The sequence below is a fragment of the Elephantulus edwardii genome, unplaced genomic scaffold (assembly GCF_000299155.1).
Source record: "Elephantulus edwardii isolate Elephantulus edwardi_28Jun2011 unplaced genomic scaffold, EleEdw1.0 scaffold00045, whole genome shotgun sequence".
Lineage (NCBI taxonomy): Eukaryota > Metazoa > Chordata > Mammalia > Macroscelidea > Macroscelididae > Elephantulus > Elephantulus edwardii.
In genome coordinates this window covers 16,108,321-16,128,534 of record NW_006399795.1, presented here as the reverse complement: position 1 = coordinate 16,128,534, position 20,214 = coordinate 16,108,321, and the positions used below count along the sequence as shown (strand labels likewise).

General features: G+C 49.3%; 2 protein-coding genes across 2 annotated transcripts in view; one reads left to right on the top strand and one right to left on the bottom strand.

The window, feature by feature from the left end:
• The window catches only part of CALML6 (calmodulin-like 6), a 62,449-nt gene extending 44,471 nt beyond the window's left edge, over nt 1-17,978 (top strand). The window contains exons 3-6 of the mRNA XM_006885935.1: nt 17,153-17,327; nt 17,458-17,602; nt 17,739-17,839; nt 17,932-17,978. Coding sequence (XP_006885997.1) covers nt 17,153-17,327; nt 17,458-17,602; nt 17,739-17,839; nt 17,932-17,978 — 468 coding nt within the window. The remainder of the gene's footprint in view (nt 1-17,152; nt 17,328-17,457; nt 17,603-17,738; nt 17,840-17,931) is intronic.
• A 715-nt stretch (nt 17,979-18,693) lies between these two features.
• Nucleotides 18,694-20,214, bottom strand: TMEM52 (transmembrane protein 52). The gene is made up of 5 exons (XM_006885934.1): nt 20,149-20,214; nt 20,016-20,059; nt 19,857-19,898; nt 19,080-19,258; nt 18,694-18,992 (listed from the first exon to the last, which is right to left on the bottom strand). The coding sequence occupies exons 1-5, from the start codon at nt 20,212-20,214 to the stop codon at nt 18,694-18,696; spliced, it is 630 nt and encodes a 209-aa protein (XP_006885996.1).

Sequence of the window (20,214 nt, the reverse complement as noted above, 5' to 3'; positions counted from 1 at the left end):
GAGTGGAGGGACGGCACAGGAGAGGAAGACCCTCGATGAGATGGACCAATTCTGTGACTGGAGCAGTGGGAATGAGTGTGTTTGAGATGGCGAGGTTGGCACAGGATAGAAGGTGTTTAGGGCTCTTGTACATAGGGTTACTCTGAGTCACAAGCACCTCGATGGCTTTATAACAACAAACAACAACAGTGTTCTCGTTAGAACTTCTCTTTATCTTGCTATTGTTCTTGTATATTACTGAGTAGGACCAACCTATAGCTGACCCTTCAGTAGGTTTTCAGAAGCAGTTAATCACACCAATATAGCATTTGACACAGCAGTGTCACAGTGTTCAGCTTCAAGGCAACCACAAGTTACCTAGGTACAGCAAGTGGACAGACCAGGGCTATATGACCTAGAAGAATGTTTGACAAAAAAAAAGACCACAAAAAAAACCACAAAAAACCCCCCAACCAAACAGGCCTGAGTGCCATGGATTAAAGTCACCTACCTTTGGCTTGGTAGCATCACTTTCTGTCCACTAGGCCAACTGATCTCTCTCTATGCTGTTGTAGTTATTAAGTGCCTTCAAGTCATAGGTGAATCATGTTGTTGTTGTTAAGTGCCGTTGAGTCGCAAACGACTCATAGCAACCCTATGAAGGCTAGTCCTCGACACGTGGGTGCCTTTCTTCCTCTCTCCAGGTTCATAGGGTTTCCGGAGGCAAGCTATTATGGAAGTGGATGCCACTCCTCCTTCCAAGCTTGTTTTAATTGGGGAGCTCCACCCCACTCTCTGTCCGCATTGGGTAGCCAACCATTAATGCATTTGACACATCAGTGTCACAGTGTTCAGCCTCACAGCAACCACAAGTGACCGCAGGACGGCAACTTGTACACCAGGGCTATATGACCTAGAGGAATGTCTGAACAAAAATAATGAAAGACAGGCCCGAGGGCGGCAGATTAATAGTCACCCCACCTTTGGCTTGGTGAATCATAGCAACCCTATATTAGCCAGTAGTAAATTATCTCAATATTGATGTATTCCTGATAAGTTCATTACCCTCAATTCTTTAAGTTCTTCTCAGATAGATAGGGAATGGTTGTTGTTGTTATGTGCCTTTGAGGAGACCACGACTCATAGCTACCCTATGCATAATAGCTCTGAACTTGGAGAAAGTGCAACCAAGGTACTTAGACAAAAGGATGGTGGCGAAACTTTGTCTCACATGTTTTGGGAGTGTTGTTAGGAGTCCTTGGAAAAAGATATGCTTGGTAGGGTAGAGGGCCCGGGAAAGAGGGGAAGACTTCACAAGATGGACCGACCCAGTGACTGTAACTATGGGCTTGAGTATATCAGCGATGAGGAGGATGGCACAGGTTAGGGCAAGTTTCAGATTCATTGTTTACAGGGTTACAGTGAGTTGTGGTCGATTCAATGGTACCTGACAACAACAATGACCTCCCCTCGCCTCTTGAAGACTTTAACTTTCTTCTTGAGGACTTAAACCTCTCGGTGGAGTGCTTCATTGGGATGGAGAACCCTTAGTTTGTGGAGCTCCTGGTGGGTAATGAGCTCTTGTGAATGACTTTTCAATTCTAGGTTCTCAGTTTTCAGGTCTGTATTATCTCAAATGATAACAAAACCAGCGACCCATAAGTATATAAAAGCATTCTAAAAGAAAGATGGGGAAACTAGGGGGTTTGTTCCTGTCGCTTGAGGGAACCAAGAATTGGGGTGGAGAGGCTACTCGCCACAAGGAGGCGCTCAAGACGAACCAGGCCCTGGCAGTTGCTTGCTCTCATCCACTGCGGTTCTGCAGGACCTCCCGCCCTCAGGTCTTTGCTCTGGCTTTTGGGGATGCTTTCTGTCCCTTCAGGTGGTCACCAGAAACCTGTCAAACCAGGATTATGGTCCCTGGCTGGGAGTTGTTTCAGTGTAGGGTCCTTTGTCTTCTCCTGACCAAGAATGACCAGGAGAGGCTCAGTGGTTCCACACAAACAAAGCTTTATTAAGCAGAGGCAGCTTTTAGGGATTTGAGATGACACACAAGCAGGGGCAGAGAGGGCTGTGGAACTCTGGTCTCTGTTTCCCAGAAGAGAAGGCTTCTAGGACTTAGAAAAGATTTTTAGTGAGAAAAGGGCATCACATTTATTCATTTTTATTTTGGAGATAGGAGAGAAAAGACGAGGGTATGGAAAAAAAGTGCTCTATCAATTAGGATTTGCAAAGGCTCTGGGATTGGTTGGCTTAGTCTGGGATCTTGCACATCCATAGCCCCTTAAGGTACTGATCTGAACCCGACTGAGGGAACTCTGTTTTCTCTCACCCATTATGTAAGATTACCCAGCGATCCCTGTCTGAGACATTGTGCTTGCTTGGGAGCCTGACTCAAACCGTGATTCTGGAAAACATCTTATGAGGAACTAGTTAAACATAAGCCTGCAGACAGAGCTGCCCTATGCTCCAGGATGTGGGCTTGATCTCCCTTATATAACCTGGGATGGTAGTGGTTGTTGTTATTATGTGCTGTCGAGTCACCTGCGACTCATAGTGACCCTATGTACAACATCCCTAAACCCTGCTTTATTCCTTGCCAATCTTAAACCCTGCTTTATTCCTTGCCAATCTTATTATCTCTGACACGCCTGTCCCTATTACCCTGGTGACTGAGTCAATCCATCTCATCGAGGGTCTTCCTATCCTGCGCTGTCCCTTCACCCTCCCAAGCATGATGTCTATTTCCAAGAACTGATTCTGCCTTGCAACATGTCCAAAGCATATTAGATGAAGCTTCAGAATCTTTGCCTCCAAGGAGCAGCCTGGCTTCACCCTCTTCAGGATGAACTTGTTTATTCTCCTGGCAATCCATGGTATATTCAATACTCTTCTCTAGCACCACAGCTCAAAGGCATCAGTTCTCATTCTATCATCCCTAGTCATTGTCCAGCTCTCTGATGCATAGGAAGTAACTGCAAAGACTATGGCCTGTATCAGATGCAGTCTCCAGACTGACACTGTTGCTCTTCAGTACTTTAGAGAGGTCTCTGACAGTAGACTTTCCCATTGTAATTCGTCTCTTAATTTCCTGGCTGCTGGTACCAAGAGTGTTGATTGTAGAGCCAAGCAAATGGAAGCCGTCAACAATCTCAACATAACCTGGGGTAGGCTGCTAAAACTAGTGTAAAGGCCGGTACTTCATCTTTAAACATAGAATGGTCTCCCCCAGTTTGGTTTAAGACTACAAGGAAAGAGAAGACATGGAAAAATGGAAGTTTTAATGTTGTTGGAGTCCCGTCAGGTCTTGCCTCAGGTCCAGATTGACAGCAGGCAGCGGGGTCTCAGGTTGCTGACTCTGGAAACTCCCAGAGTTAGGGGCTTGTGAATTCACACTGGGGAGCAGGGTCCTAGATGGCTGGCATTGGGCACTAATGAGCCTACAGTCAGTATGCGTGGGAGGCTGCTAGTTCAAATCTGGAGCCAGGCAGTCTTATGTCATAAAGGCAAAGCTCCTCAGTCTGCAGAGTCCAAACATACATATTCAACACAGCCCCATCTCCAAGGAGACTACTCTCCCATCAGATAAACCCCAACTCACTATCTTGGGTTGGAAGCAACTCATAGCTGACACTCCAGCAGGTTTCCCTGACTGTAAATAGCACAGAGGCAGATCTCCCATCTTTCTCCAAGGAGCTACCAGTGGGCTCGAACCACCAGAAAGAAGTGGGGGTTGGCAGCAGAACTGCCTTCAGGCTAAGCAATCAGAGCTCACTAGGGAGCAGGCCATGAGATTTTAATCGTGTCTTTACAGCATGGCTTCCAATCCTGCCACATTAACATTATGCTGTTGTTTGGTGCCATGCAGGCCAGTTTAACTCATAGCCGTCCTTTGAACCACAGATTGGAACCTTGCTCTATCCTGCACCATCTTTATCATCATTGCCATGCTTGAACCCATTGTGCATAGCTACTGAGTCAACTAATCTTGTTGAGAACCTTCTGATTTTTCAATGACCTTCTCTCTTTCCCAGCATGATGTCTTTTTCCAAGGAGTTGCCCCTTCTAACAATACACCTAAAGTATGTGAGATGAAGTGTCATCATCCGGCCTCTAAGGTGCACCCTGGTTGCCTCCAAGACAGACTTATTTGTTCTTGCGGCAGTTGATGGTATATTCAACATCACAATGCAAAGACATCAATTCTTTGATCTTCCTTATTCGTTGCACAACTTTTAGATGCATAACAGACAATAGAAAAGATCTTGGCTTGGATAAGGTACATCTCAGTCTTTAGGTTGATATCCTTACTCTTTAGCACTTTGGAGAAGGTCCTTGACTGCAGATTTCCCCCAGTGCAACATGACTTTTGATTTCTTGACTGTTGCTACCATGTGTGTTGATTGTGTATCCAAGGAAAATGAAATAGTTGACAACTTCAGTCTTTTCTCCTTTTATCATGATGTTACCTATTAGCCCTCTGGTGCGGATTTTGGTTTCTTGATGCTGAAATGTAACCCATATTGGAGGCTGTACTCTTTGCTTTTCAGTAAGTGTTTCAATCCATCACTTTCTACAAGCAAGGTTGTGTGTCATCTGCATAACACAGGTTGGTGCCAAGTCTTCCTCCAATCCTGATGCCACATTCTTCTTCATAGAGTTCAATCTTTCTCATAATTAGACTGGGGTGATACATTTTTGGAGTCTCTAGGTGGCACCAAAGGTTAACTACCAGGTTGGGGGTTCAAACTCAATCAGAGATACCTTGAAGTAAAGCTTGGTAGTGGACTTTAGGAAGGTCAGCATCTTAAAAACGCCACTGAACACAGTTTTAATCTGTACATACGAGGTCACCTTGAACTAGGCAATAACAACAACAATGCTCGTGTGTTGTTGGTGAGGAAGATCACAGGGTGGAAGTGTCTTTCTCAACACATCACATCAAAGGCACGTGCTCTCACATGACTCATCACTGATGTTGACCTTGGTCACCTGACTGAGGCTTGCTGTAGTTCTCCATGAGGAAGTTCTTCTCTCTCCTCTCCCACAACACAGTCTTCCTTGGAAAGATACCAAGAAACACAGCTCCACGCCAGGCTGGGGACTTGGCTCCCTCTCCTTGTAGGTTAAATGTCTTCACAACTTTCTTATGCTTCTTTCTCTCTTCCTGTGTCCTGCTTAGTTTATAATAGTTGCTTTATTCCTTTTTTCCCCAGATGTAGAAGTCATACAGTCTAAGAGAGCTCTGGTGGCCTAGTGGCAAGAAGCTGTACTGCAAGCCCAGAGGTATGTGGTTCGAATCCACCAGGTGCTCTGCTGGAGAAGGAGTCAGATAAAATAATAAAATAAAAAAAAAGAAGTCATACAATCTACTTCTATTATTTTGATGGTTACCTTACAATATTCCCATTGCATTTAAAGTATAAGTCAGTCGCTCTCATCTACTCTCATCCAGTAAACAATGACAGGAGCATGGGGGGTTGTCTGGGTGTCCCCTCCCATTTTAAACAATTTGCTTGTCTAGTGTTTTGGCTTCACTTTCTTTATATCCCTTGTCCATGCAAGGCTCTCCTGGACTCACCAGCACCCAGTTTATTCCGAAGTCCCAAGAAACTCCAACTAGGGTAGAAAGTAGTGGGGCAAGAAAGGGAAGGAGATGAGGGTGTCCTTGTGGACATTTGAGCTCGATCCTCAGAGACCGGGAACCTTCAGGGCGGCCCCACTTGCAAAGCAAAGGGTGGCCGAGGACTCGGAGCTCCGTAGGTTGGAGGAAGCCCTGGGCAGACGCTGCAGTACAAAGTTCTCAGGAAGCAGGAAGTTGGCAATGAGATGCCATTGGGTGATGGAGAGAGGGCCTGCCAAGCATGTGTCCCAGACTCCGTAATGTTGTTGTGTCGTTGAGAACCATCGAGTGGAAACTGAGCCCTTACTGACCCTCCAGCAGATTTTCAGAGGCAGGAAATCGTACAGGAGTTGATTGCCCATCTTTCCCCTGCAGAGCAGCCGGCGGATTCCAACTGCGTGCCTTCAGGATTGCAGCGCAGCTGCTTGCCTTTAAGCCACCAGAGCTCCCCAGCCTTCTTAATTATTATGTGCTGTTGAGTTGCCTGCGGCTCACAACGACCCTGTGTACAACAGCTCTGAATCCTGCCCTATCCTGAGCCAGTCTCTCTACTTCTGACACACCAACCCCCATTGCTCCAGTGACCTGTGGACTAAGCTATCATATCAAGAGGTGGCTGGGGAAGGGAGGATTTGACCAGTTAGGCAGGAGTGCAAGGAATGGTGATGTAGCAGGGAGAGGGAAGAGACAAGACACATGTGCTTGGGTGGAGGTTACACTGAATGTATTGGTTATTTCTGTAATGGAAGGGTCTTTTATCTGCTTGGTAAAATGCTTGTCTGTTAGATATTGCTCTAAAACTAAGCATCTACATCAAGACAAACTAGGAAGAAGGATTACCATCCATTTCTCAAATATAGCAGGCCTTCCAAACCACTATGTACAGCAGAGCACACTTAGAGTAGACTAGCCTCCTCAGTGTTGTGTTGTTGATTGCCGTCGAGTCAAGCAAGACTCACAGCGACCCTATGAATAAAAGACCTGAAGCTTTTCTATAACTATCGACATTTATCACAGTTCATAGACTTTCCAGAGACATGATGTTTAGGAAGTGGATGCCACTCCTGCTTAATAGAGACCCTCAAATGCAGCCAGTTTCCCTGGCTTCTGCCAGTGTGATTGCAGTTCCTGTGGGCATGACCTCTTATCAGTCCCAGTGCGTCCAGAACAGGGTTATGTTGCCACTTAACCCCCCTTTCCAGCCTAATGGACAAGAGAGCAGGGCAGGTGGGGATTTTGAAATGACAAATATTTCCTTGGATTGGGGTGGGGATGGGAAAGAGCCTTGAACTTTCTTCTGCTGTGGGGGAGATGTATTGAGGTGTACAGGTACAATGAAGTACCTTCGAGTGGCTCTAATACATGGTGACTCATGTGTAACAAAACACAGCACTATCTGGTTGTAAAATGAATATAGACAGTGTGAGGGTGGCCGAGTCTAACGTGTACTAACTCCGCAAAGGGAAACTGTCCCATCAACAACATCCACGATACAAAACCAAGTCCTCTAAAGGTCACACATGGTCTCCCAAGCTCATACACCTACTACTTATTCCAACCCAATCTCACTGCTTTATGGGATCCAAAATTCACTGAAATGACCATACAGACCTCACAGAACCCTACTTACAGTTATAAGGTGTGATTTTCAGAATTCGTTCTGCTGAGATTAGTAGTTGAAAGCAGGAGTGGCATCCACTTCCTAAACAACATGCCTCCAGAAACTCTATGAACATTGATAAATGTTGATGGCTATGCAGGGGCTTCAGGCCTTTTGTTCATAGGGTCGCTATGAGTCGTGCTTGACTCGAAGGCAATCAACAACAACAGCAACAAGATTAGTAGCAGATCAGTTATAAGAAGTGTCGAGTCAATATTGTCCCAAGTGCTTGACCTGCCATAAAAGTCCAAGATTTCCAGCATCAATAGCTTCTCCTTTGTTCAGTTCCCTACCTCTGCTATGTCCTTGGGATTCGGTGGTTCACAGGAGGTCTCCCAGAGACTCGGACGTGTCAGGGGAATGACTCATGTGACCATAGCTAAGCAGGCTGATTTTGCAGGAACTGGTGAGCAGTGGGTCAGGATCCTGTAGACTGTCAGTTGTCCCATGTCCTTCTCAGTTTCAGCAAGTAAAGCTGTATCCTCTACATAACACAGGTTGTTGATGAGTCTTCCTCCAATCCTGATGCCACATTCCTCCTCACAGAGCCCAGCCTCCTGAATGATCTGTTCTACACATAAATTAAAAAGGTATGGAAATAGGTACTCTTCTCCAGCACCACAGCTCAAAGGAGAATTGATGCCTTTGAGCTGTGGTGCTGGAGAAGAGTATTGAGGGTACCATGGACTGCTAGGAAAACAAACAGATTCATCCTGGAGAGGGCTAAACCGGGAGGCTCCTTGGAGGCAAGGATTCTGAGGCTTCATGTAACATACTTTGGACATGTTGCAAGGTGTGACCAGTCCTTGGAGAGGGACATCATGCTTGGGAGGGTGGAGGGATAGCGCAGGAGGGGAAGGCCCTCTATGAGGTGGACTGATTCAGTGACTGGGATAATTGGGATGGGTGTGTCAGAGACAGTGTGATTGGTACAGGACAGAGCAGAGTTTAGGGCTGTTAGGGTCGCTATGATTCGCAAGCCACTCGACAGCACATAACAACAACATGGAAATAGGATGCACCCCTGATGCACACCTTTTCTGGTCCTGAACCATGCAGTGTTTCCTTCCTCTGTTCTGAGGACTGCTTCCAGGTCCAAGTATATGCAGCTGGATGGCAACTGTGGGTGATGCAGGCTGGATTCTATGTCCGAGGCAAGTGTTCCACAAGAGAAAGCACCTAGCACTGAGATCCCATGAGCTGCTATAAGCCTCTAGTGGGGTACATAGGGTTTTTGAAGACCTGTTATTTTGGAAATGGATGGCCATTCCTTCTTCCTGGTCTGCCTTAATTCTTTCTTTCTTTTTTTTTTTAAGAATAGTATCTGATAGACAAGCATTTTATAGAGGGAACCAGAGGAAAGACATTTACCCACTTATAGAAATGACTGATAGATTTATTGTTGCTACCCCTCAACTTGGCACGTGTGTCTTGACCCACCCCTTTCCCTATTTCACCAGTATTTCTTTTAACTTCCACCTACACCATTTAACACCTCTCTCTCCTTATCCAGCCCTTGGTGTGATGGCTTAAGTCTCAAGCTGTTGGGACTTCTGTGATCCTGAACACCTCGTACTGCTGCCAATTTCTTATGCTGTGGCCAGTATCTCTTGAATTTAAGAGTTCCTTCATCATACAGAGGGTGAGACAAGGCTGCTTCTTGGAGGCAGGGATTCTGAGGCTTTGTCTGACATACTTTGGGCATATTGCAAGGGGGGACTGGTCTTTGGATAGGGACATCATGCTTGAAAAGGTGGATAAATAGCACAAGAGAGAAAGACCTTCAATGAAATGGATTGATGCAGTGACTGGGGAATGAGGGTAGGTGTGTTGGAAACAATAAAGGTGGCACAGGGTAGAGCAGGTTTCAGGGCTGTTGTACATAGGGTTGCTATGAGTCACAAGCGACTCGACGGCACATAAAAACAACTAGTACTGTGGAGATCCCTTCTCCAGAATGGGGATCCCAGAACACTTAATTGTGCTCATGTGGAACCTATACTGGGACCAGGAAGCAGTCCTCAAAACAAAGCAAGGAAACACTGCATGGTTCAGGATCAGGAAAGGTGTGCATCAGGGATGCATCCTATTTCCATACCTTTTTAATTTATATGTAGAACAGATCATTCAGGAGGCTGGGCTCTATAAGGAGGAATGTGGCATCAGAATTGGAGGAAGACTCATCAACGACCTGTGTTATGCAGATGGCACAACTTTGCTTGCTGAAACTGAGAAGGACATGAGACATTTGCCACAGAAGGCCAAAGAATGTAGCCTTTACTATAGACTGAAGTTCAACATCAAGAAAACAATTATTCTCACCACTGGCCCAATTGACAGCGCCATGAGAGATGGAGAAGAGATTGAGGTTATTAACAACTTCAGCTTGTCTGGTTCCACAATCAATCCTCTTGGCACCAGCAATCAGGAAATCAACAGATGAAATGCATTGGCAAAGTCTGCTCTCAGGGACCTCTCTAGAGTACTGAAGAGCAACGATGTCAGTCTGGAGGCCAAAGTGTGCTTGATACAGGCTTTGGTCTTTGCAATTGCTTGCTATGCATTAGAGAGCTGGACAATAATTAATGATGATAGAAGAAGGTTCGATGCCTTAGAGTTGTGATGTTGGAGAAGAGTGTTGAACATATATACCATGTTCTTCCAGGAGAATAAACAGGTCTGTCCTGCAGAGGGTGAAATCAGTTTGCTCCTTGGAGGCAAGAATTTTGAAGCTCTATCTCAAATACTTTGGGCATGTGGCTAGGAGCAACCAGTCCTTAGAAAGGGACATCATGCTCGGAAGGGTGGAGGTGCAATACAGGAGAGGAAGACCAAGATGAGATAACAATCACTATATTAAGGAGAGATGTTTAGGATGGGTTACAAGCTCCACCCTACTATTGATGTTGTTACGTGCCTTCAAGCTGCCTGTGACTCATAGCAACCCTGTGTACAACAGCTCTAAACTCTGCCCTATTTTGAGCCAGTCTCATTGACTCCGACATACCTACTCCCATTACCCAATGTACTGTATGAGTAAATTTTATCAGGGTCTTTCTCTCCTGTGCTGTCCCTCCACCCTCCCAAGAACGCTGTCTTTCTCCAAGGACCGGTCCCTGCTGGTCATGTACCCAAAGTATGTAAGATAGAGCTTCAAAATCCTAGCCTCCAAGGAGAAACTTAGTTTCACCCTCTCCAAGACAGACTTATTTGTTTTCTTGGTGGCCCATGGTATGTTCAAGACTCTTCTCCAGCACCACAACTCAAAGGCATCAATTCTTCTTCTGTCATCCTTAGTCATTGTCTAGCTCTCTGATGCATAGCAAGTAATTGCAAAGACCATGACTCAGATTAAATGCACCTTAGACTGGCATCATTGTATTTCAGTACTCTGGAGAGGTCCCTGAAGCAGATTTTCCCAGTACAATTCATCTTTTAATTTCCTGACTGCTGGTGCCAAGAGTGTTGATTGTGGAGCCAAGCAAGCTGTAATTGTTATCAAGCTCAATCTCTTCTCCACCTAACATAGTGCTGCCAATAGGCCCAGTGGTGAGAATTTTTTGTCTTCTTGATGTTGAGCTTCAATTCATATTGATGACAACAACCTTTGCTCTTTTGCAGCAAGTGCTTCAAGTCTTCCTCAGTTTTAGCAAACAAGGTTATAATCATTTGCATCCTCCTGCAAACCTTTGCCCAGCAACCTTGGGGAAAAAGCCCCCGGCTCTGGCTCCACGAGATGGCAATCTCCAGTCAGCTGTGTCTCAAGTCAATCTCTGATTCTCTGCTCAGGCTGCCCTTGCTTTTGTGTGGACTCTGATCTGACTGATGCAGGATTCTCTGGTCCCGAAGGACAGGTGCTGCATTCGTTGCTTCCTCATCCTTGATAGTCTCCTCCTCCACTGTCAGATCTGTTCAATTTGAGGAGCTTTGGTGGCCTAGTGGCAAAAAGCTGCTCTGCAATCCCAGAGGTACGTAGTTCGAATCCACCAGATGCTCTGCCAGAGAAGGAGGGGCAATCTCCTGTACTAGTCAGATCCAATTTGATGGTACATACAAAAAAAAAAAAACCAACACAAAAAAAACCCCACCCAAAAACAAAAACAACACCAAACAAACAGAACAATGTGATCCAGACCTCTGAAAATAAATCAGATCTGCTCAATTTAACTTAGTGGGATGGAAAAACTGGCCAATCCCATTATGACAACTTTATACATACCCTATTTTAAGTTCACTCCCATTCAGGTGTCTTGGAAAGGGTGCAGCTGGAGTGCTCTTTGGAGGCAAGGATGATGAGGCTTCACCTCACGTACTTCGGGCATGTTGCTAGGAGGAGCTACTCCTAGGAGAGGGACATGATGCTTGGAAGGACAGAGGGTCAACAAAGGAGAAGACGTTCAACCAGGTGGATTGACATGATGACTACCACAATGGGCTCTTGTGTGTCAAGAAGTGAGAGGGTGGTACAGGACAGAACAGGGTTCAGATCTGTTGTTCATAGGGTCACTATGAGTCATACTCCATTTGATGACACCTACCAATAACCACCCATTCATGTGATGAAAGAAAAGTTGATGGCTAAGACAGTAATTTTGAACAATAAACCCTTCTATTAAGTTTATAAAGAGTATATGTCTGTCAAATTTATTAATTTTTGAATGAATATTCCTTAAATAACACAGCAATCTTTTGTCTATTTGCTGAACTGAACAACTTGGTGTTGCTGTGAAGCTGTACACTGTTCCATAGTCTTGTCAAATACCACAATGGTTATCCATTATTTATAATGATTGGATGAGCTTCCAGACTGATTTATGCTGGGAAGCAGGAGTGGCAATCACTTCCTAAACTAGATGCCTCTGGAAACTCTACAAATTCTCTAAATGTACAGAAATGAGGTTAGTTATAAAACAGCATTCAGGTCTTTTGTGCAAAGCTTACTCTCAGTCGTATTCACTTAACCACTGCTATATGAGACTAGTGCTGTTATATTGGAGGAATATTCTTCCACTTTGTACATTCACTCTTTGTCAATGTGTTGTATTAAGTAACCTGGGTTGCTGTGACGCTGAACCTTGTGCCATTGAGGTATCAAATACCAGAATGGTTTCCCAATGTGGACGGTGTTTGGTGGAGCTCCCAGTTGTAAAACAGGTTTGGAAGCAGGAGTGGCATCCACTTCCTAAACCACATGCCTCTGGAAACTCTGTGAACTTGGAGAAGTGATGACAGTTATGGAAAGGCATTAGGTCTTCTGTTTCTAGAGTCGCTATGAGTTGCACTCGACTCAACGGCAATCAACAACAACAACAACAACAACAACCCCTTGATACCCCCTGGTTCTGCATCATATTCACAGTTGTTGCTATGTTTGAACCCATTTTTGCACCCACTGTGCCAACCCGCCTTATTGGGGTCTCCTCGTTTCCCCCTGCTCTACCCAGCATGCTGTTCTTCAAGGACTGGCCTCTGCTAATAACTTGGCCGGAGTGAGACACATCCCTCAACATCCTTGCTTCTAAGGAGCATTCTGACTGTACGTCTTCCAAGGTGGATTTGGCTGTTCTTCTGGCAGTCCACGATGCATTCACTATTCTTTTTGTCGACACCATAGTTTCAATGCACTAATTCTTCAGTCTTCCTTTTTCATTGTTCAGCCTTCTGAAGTATTTGAAACAAGTATGAAATAGCCTGGCTTGGGTCAAGCAAAATAGCTTTTTAATTCTTTAAAGAGGTTTTTTGCAGCCTATTTGCCCAAGGCAGTCTATCGTTTGATTTCCTTATTGCTGCTTCCATAGGTGTTGATTGTTCATCCAACCAGGATGAAGTCCCTGGTGTCCTCATTTCCTTCACCACTTGTCATGTTGGTTATGGACTCGGTTGTGAGGATTTTCATGCTCTTTCACAGGATGAAGGGAGCAAAACTATACCTGCTGAGATTCAGAGGGTTCTGGACAGTGTCTTTGGGGCGCTTCCCCAAATGTCCCCACTTACGTGTCAGGATTTATATTTTCCTTATCATGGCCCTGACCTTGGCCTAGCATACCTGCTTTAGTGGGCCTTTACCTGCAGGTGGAAGTCAGCTCCTCTGAAGTCCTGGCTTGAACCTCAGTTTCTCTGTTTTCCTGCTTCGGGAGTGGAGTAAAAAGAAGCTGGGAGAAAGCAGAGGCAGCTGGTGCTCACCCCTGGCATTGATGGGCAATCTCTTCCCAGGCGATTTATATCCTCTGAAAACACGCTTGAGGATCAGCAAGGAGTTGCGTCCAACTCTAAAACACATAATAACAACAACAGCTTTCCTAGAGAGCAATAGCAGTGCTTGGCAACAGCCATCAGACTTCCTCACACTTCCCTTCCACTCTCCACCAATGAAGAGTACAGCAGGTGATTTGCTTCAAGGATATGCATGCCCTGGACCATCAGTTGGGCCCTGGTGTTTGCTACCACACCCCTCATTTTCTCTCCTGGTCCATCTGTAACTGGAATATTCTGGAAGCTGATGCTGAAATTGAGGTTGGAGTAAAAGGTACATGTCAGGGTCAGTCTCCGTGAAAGCGGAAGAGTGCAGGCAGGATAGGGCAGAGGGGGAAGTCACATCTCATTGGAGAAGGTCCCATGTGGGCTCACAGAGATTGCCACTTCCTGTTCCTGCCTGGATCAGATAAGGAGGTTCTGAAGTCAGGCTGCCCTGGAGAAAGTAGCACCCCTAAGTGGAATGGCAGTGTCTGTGGGTCTCCTACCTGCAGGTTCAGTCTCTCCAGGAAAGACTTATTGCTCTCTTGCCTGCGGGAGGCACTGGCTTAAACTTGGAACTGGGTAGAGAAAAAAGGGCTGGGGTCCTATGACCACATATGCTATCTTCCTTGAGCCCCGTATCTACAGGTCACATCTGCAGTTGCTGCCCTCCATGCTGCACACACCCCACTCCAGAGGCAGCCAGAGGATGGCCTTGAAATAAAAGGCCCTGCTGTTCTGGCCTCTTCCCTAGGCTGCCTGCCTAGATATCTGGAGTCTTCATGAATTCTCAGGGCTTAAGGTCCCCCGTCTGACAACCTTCTTCTTTTTGCAGATCTTAGGGTTCTCCCTCCAATCATGTGACTCCTCCCCATCCCTTCAGTGCTCGTAACTTGCTGAGTTTAGGGTGACAGACATCATCCTGTTGCACCAAAATGCTAATTGGCTTCCAATTGCTATGCTCAATGTTTTGGGATTTCTGAGAGAAAGCAGTGAGGACTTTACATCCCATCTAGGAGTCTATTATTGCTAAGTAGTGAGGCCACCTTTGCATCTTGCCCCTCTGAAGCATGAGGATTTGGAGGTCTGCCTTACTCTAACTTGGGTTCCAGGAAGCACAATTTTGTTTCTGAATCTCAAGGCCACGTGGACATCTGGAACCAGAAATACTGCAAGACAAAGGTCTAGGCAGAGAGTGAGCTGAGCCCTCGCCTCCCACCCGTTGTGTTTTGAAGAACATGTAAAGGAAATCATGGTGGTGAAGCTGCCAATATCGCAGTCAAAACTATCCCCATGTCTCTGTAGCTCCAGGTGGCCTTCCACGTTCTTTGAGAGTCCTGAGACAAGGCAGCCAGAGTGACCTTGCTGTGCACGCTATGACCTTCCAGAGCCATGTTCCATGCAAACATGTTCGGTGCAGGATGGCTGAACCAGGGCCAGGGAGGACTGGGCTCATAGAAGGGACCCCTTGAACTGGCCCCTGTTCCAGTTCTTACACAGCAGGGAATGACCAGGATGGAGATGCTCCTGGCCCAAGCCTTGGCTCCTTTTGGATCTCACTCCCTGCATCTGTCAGCACAATTCTTGCGACTTCAGCAGCTGGCCCCGGCCTCAGCGGGAAGTGTCCCCATGCTGTGGATTTTGGCAGGCCAGGAATAGGGCTGGCGGGGACACCAGGCTCTTCACCTGCTCAGACTTGTCAGGCAGTTATGTGCCTTCTGAGTGTTGGTTCACAGTGTGTGTGTGTGTGTGTGTGTGTGTGTAGGAGCCACACACAGAGTTGAAGGGAACTAGGTGGGTTCCTGAGCTGTGACTATGTTGGATGGGGAGCAGGTGCAAATAAAAGAAATGCCCAGTTTCTCACAAGTGCCCTGACTTGCACACTCAAACTGCCAATCACCTTGGCCAGCCCAGCAGGCTTTATATCCACAGCCCGCAGAGGACAGGAAGGACCTGATGACAGTGTGGAGAGCCCAAGGTTCCCATCAGAGCTGTCTGTCACGTTAGATGCAGACAGGGACGTGGTTGTTGTGTTTGTGCATGTATGTGTGTGCATGAGAGCAAGTCCACATTATGTCAGTGTATGTGTGTCTGAAGGAGCCTGAGCCCACATGTATGGACGTGTGGCCTTCAGTGAGGTGGTCAGGTTTCCCCGCAAACCCCCAGAATAGTCGGATTGCCTAGGGAGCTGGCCTGGCCCCAGCTCTGTCTGTCTCTTCCGGCCCCAGCCAAAGCCCAGCTCTGACATCTTCAAGGCTGTAGGTGCCTAGCCTTCCTGCAGTGGACTAGCACAGGTGGGCGCTGGGACCTGGGGACATGAGAGTCCACTTGGTCAGAATGGATCTCCATCAAGAAATCTCGTGAACAAGCAATGGCAGACCGTGCTGGAGTCCTGCAGCTGAATGGGGGGAGGGGATATTTCCAGGGAAATAGAGTCAGATGAGTGATGACTCAGTAAAGAGGAAATAGCCATGTGAGAAACACCCCTGTCCCTCTCCCTGCCCTCTGCTCTGAGCCAGCTCTTGGTGCCCAGACCATCTGTTCTGCTCAGACCCCCAGGTGGGCTGAGGCATGAGCAGTGACAACAAGCCTTGACTGAGGCCCAGGGTCCTAGGGAGAGTTTGGGGACCAGGGCATGCCTAAGCTGAGGACAGCCAGGAAGAGGCTCCATGGGGAGGGGCTGAGCTCATCCCAAAATAGGGCCACAGGATCTCCCCGGCCATAAAAGGCTTTTGGAATTCAGACCCTAGGGACCCCAGACATCCAGGCCCAGCTAAAACCCCACAGCCACCCCTTGCCTGCATGTTCTGCCCACAGCAGTTCTGAGCCACCAGCCCTGCAGGGTCCTAGAACAGCTACAGCCATGGTAAGGCCCCATCAGGTCCCAGAATATCTGAGAGGTTGGGTTGTGATCTGAGTCAGAGATGGGATCGCATGGGGCCAGGGAGGTGGAGGAGGGCTGAAGATAGGGCTTTAGGCCAAGGGAAGGGACCAAGGTGTGGAGGTGGGGAGATGGTCCTGAGAACCCTGTGTGGCCTATGATTGCTGGCTGGGGTGGAACTGTCCTTTCTGAACCGGTCCCGTGATCTGTTTCAGTGGTAGTAGTAGCGGGCAGGGATGGCCAGATCCTAGGCTCTGGAGCCTGCCCCCTTCCCCTGGCACCTTTGCCTTGGCTCGGGGCTGGGCTGTCTCTGAGCTAATCCAAGGTAGCCATTCTCTACTCTCAATTGGCTCCATTACCTTGACCCAATGGTTTGGCTCACTTGCCCTTCCAGCCCCATTGCTCCCTCATATCACAGACCTGTGTCCTGACCCTTCCACACCAGGTCCCCAACACCTGATCCTTCCACACCTGGCTCCCCATACCTGGCTTCTGCTTAAATTTCTTTTCTCCTTTCAACTGCCTGGTGGTTCTGCTGACCCTTAATACTGCTGGGGCCCCTTGGCCCTGGAGGGGTGCATGGGCCCTGCCAGGGCTGGGGCCTTTTTTTTTTTTGAGTCATAGGCCCTTACTGAGGGTTTCCAAGTGGATAGACAATGGAAAGGTGCCTTGCATTACGTCGCCAAGGACCCCAACCCTCCTGTGGACAGAGGAGGGCTGAGATCTGACTGGGGCCCTGGAGCCCCTGATGAGGGGGTCAGCATGTGCCCCACAGGCGGAACGCTTGACAGCTGAACAGATCAAGGAGTACAAGGGGGTTTTCGAGATGTTCGATGAGGAGGGCAACGGAGAGGTGAAGACGGGCGAGTTGGAGCGGCTCATGAGTCTCCTGGGCATCAACCCCACCAAGAGCGAGCTGGCCTCCATGGCCAAGGACGTGGACAGAGATAGTGAGGCCAGGGTGCTGGGGTGGGTAGGAGGCTGGTGGGGGCACGTATGTGTGAAGTGATGAAAGATGAGAACATGTGTGAGGATGTGGGAGAATGGGACCTGACTTGTCTCTCACTCGATTCCTTGCAGACAAGGGGTTCTTCAACTGTGATGGCTTCTTGGCGCTGATGGGCATTTACCATGAGAAAGCCCAGAACCAAGAGGGCGAGCTGAGGGCAGCCTTCAAAGTCTTTGACAAGGAGGGGAAGGGCTACATTGAGTGGAACACGCTCAAGTATGATCCCGTGGGTGACAGGGGGAGGGCTGCATGGAGGGCTGGTTGGGAGGGCTTGGGAGGGCTGGGTGAATGCATCCCTGGACCAGTCCACCAAAGCTCAGCTCAAAGCAGTGAGGTGCTGGATGTCTGGCAGGTATGTGCTTATGAACGCTGGTGAGCCCCTCAATGAGGTGGAGGCTGAGCAGATGATGAAGGAAGCTGACAAAGATGGGGATGGGACCATTGACTACGAGGGTGAGCTGGGATATCGGCAGGAGATGGGTGAGACCCCACAGCCGGGCCGTGCAGGCAGCAGCTGACCTGTTCCTTTGCCCTGCCTTCCCCAGAGTTTGTGGCTATGATGACCGGAGAGTCCTTCAAGCTGGTCCAATAGGAGCAGCTGCCACGTTGTGGGCAGCTGCATGCCACCGCCCTCCCCACCCCCACCAGCTTGGTGTCAGTGTCCAATAAAACGCCTGTTCTGACTCTTGGGTGCATCTCTCTGTCCAGGGCAGGAGGCGTGGTGGCTACGGGGACGGTCTTGGGAGGGCAGACTTTCCTGCCCAGTCATTCTAGTGTGCTTGGGCAGGATCATTTCTGCTCAGACACTGGACACCACTTCCCTCATCTGGGTGGCTGCTTTCTTGGCGCCTGGGTGGCGGCTCCGTCTATTTGCTGCCTGTGGGACCCCACCTTCCAGGCCTAGCTGTGCATGGGCCAGGAAGAGCCACGGCTTGCTGGCGCTTCCGAACCCACCAAGCCTTCTCCACACTGGTAGTGGCCACTTAAATCCAAACTTTATTCTCTTTCTGAAAAGCTGCAGTCGTCACAGCTGACAGTATCCTTCTGGGCTCAGGCCTGCCCGGGTAGCTAGGGGCTGGGCTGGAGCAGCTGCCTGCCCGAGGTGGGGTGAGCAGACGTCTCCTCTCTGGCTGTTACATAGCAACGAAGTTGGGCTGCAGCAATGTGCTGGATGCTGGCCTTCCCAGGGGAAGATGGTGAGGACCCGCTGGGGTCAAGTCGCCAAGTCCCTGTGTGCCCAGCTCCTTGAGGTGACAGGAAGCAGTGTGAAGACTTCCAGTCTGAAGACTCTTATGGTGACACCAGGGCTACAGCTGGGGGTCCTGGTCACTGGGGGCTGGCTCCTGGGGCTCTGGAGTGGCCTCTGGGCTTGAGGCCCCAGGGAAGGGGTTGGGCCTCCCGGAGGAGGCTGACTCTGGGTGGCTAGACCTCAGGGAGGACACTGGATCTTGCTGGCTGGGCTTGACAGTCTTTACTGCCTCCTCATAAGAGGGTGGCAGGTCCAGGACATACAGGCTGTAGGCAGGTGGGGACATGGTATCAGAGTCCAGATCCCCGAAGGGCATAGGCAGCCTCATAACCAGTGGGTACTGCACAGAGCTATAGGCTGTGGGAACAAGAAGGGAGTGAGTCAGGGGAAGGGTCATCCCTCATCCGCTTCCCTCACAGGCAGGCCAGGTCTGTGAGCACTCACATGTCACTGTGCTGTGCACAGGGCTGTCGCTGTCCACGGGGATGATTGTCAGGTCACAGGACTGCCTTGGTGGCAGCAGGTGTGGCTGGGCTTGGGCCTGTTTCCGAAGGCAGCAGAACCGGACACAGCTGGCTGTCACTGCGCACAGCAGCAGCAGGAGGACCGCAAGCAGGATGAGCCTGGTGAGAGGAGCAAGGCCCTGCCACTGGGCTGACCACGGCCACTGGCCTCTGCTCCCTGGGCTAGGCACGGCCACGCAGCCCAGGAGAAGACAAACAACAGAAGTAGAAAGAAGTAGAGAGTGTCTTCCCAGCCTGGGGACCTTCACCCTGGCTGAGTTGCCCAAGGAGCCCACTGGGCCTCCTGGGCTGGGCCCATCCGGCTGTCTCTCCAGGGCTGGCCAGGGGCGGCCTTGGGCTGACTCCCAGGACATAGTGTCCCCAGTAGCTTGCACAGTGCGTGTGCCCAGATGACTGAGGACAGGGACCTCCAGAAGGGGCAAAAGAGGAGCACAGGAAAGGGTAAGAGGCTACAGGGAAAGAGGGTTTGGGCCTGCACGGAGGGCAGGACTCATACCCTAACCACCCACAGTTTGTTTCCAATGGGAGGCTATGGCGGTGGCTCTGAGGTCATCTTGGTGCTGGCACTGTTGAGAGGGCAGTGCTGTCACAGCCTGGGACCAGAGCAGGGGCTAGGGAAGGCGGTTTAGCTTGGTGGGGGTCCCTCCCCACCCTGGCCGCCCTCGTGGTGGATCAGCGACTCCGCGCCTGCACTTACCCCACGTGCCACAGGCTGCTCCAGCGGGCCTGGGGCGGGCACCTGCGGGGACGGCGGCACCTGGAGCAGGCGGAGCACCGGGCTCCGACCTCATCGCCCGACCCCTCCCACAGGCGGAGCCAGCACAGCCCGGACGCCTGGACCCTCCCCCAGACTTACTGGTCCGAGTTGTCGCAGCTGCTGTCCGTGAAGCCCAACGCCACCTGTGGGGACAACGATGAGCCGGGGGGGGGGCCCAGCCCAAGTGCAGACCCGCTCCTCGGGGACCAAGCCCAGGTGCAGCCCGACCCACCTGCGGCAGTGGCCAGAGCGGTAGGAGCAGTAGGAGCTCGAGAGGGACCGGTGCACCCAGGGCCAT

What these genes read in the sequence shown, in the direction of transcription:
- TMEM52 (XM_006885934.1), bottom strand. Translation starts at nt 20,214, where the DNA reads ATGGCCCTGGGTGCACCGGTCCCTCTCGAGCTCCTACTGCTCCTACCG. An exon ending in CGCTCTGGCCACTGCCGCAG is followed by an intron (nt 20,060 to 20,148) that starts GTGGGTCGGGCT and finishes TTGTCCCCACAG; the next exon opens with GTGGCGTTGGGCTTCACGGA. An exon ending in AGCTGCGACAACTCGGACCA is followed by an intron (nt 19,899 to 20,015) that starts GTAAGTCTGGGG and finishes CCGTCCCCGCAG; the next exon opens with GTGCCCGCCCCAGGCCCGCT.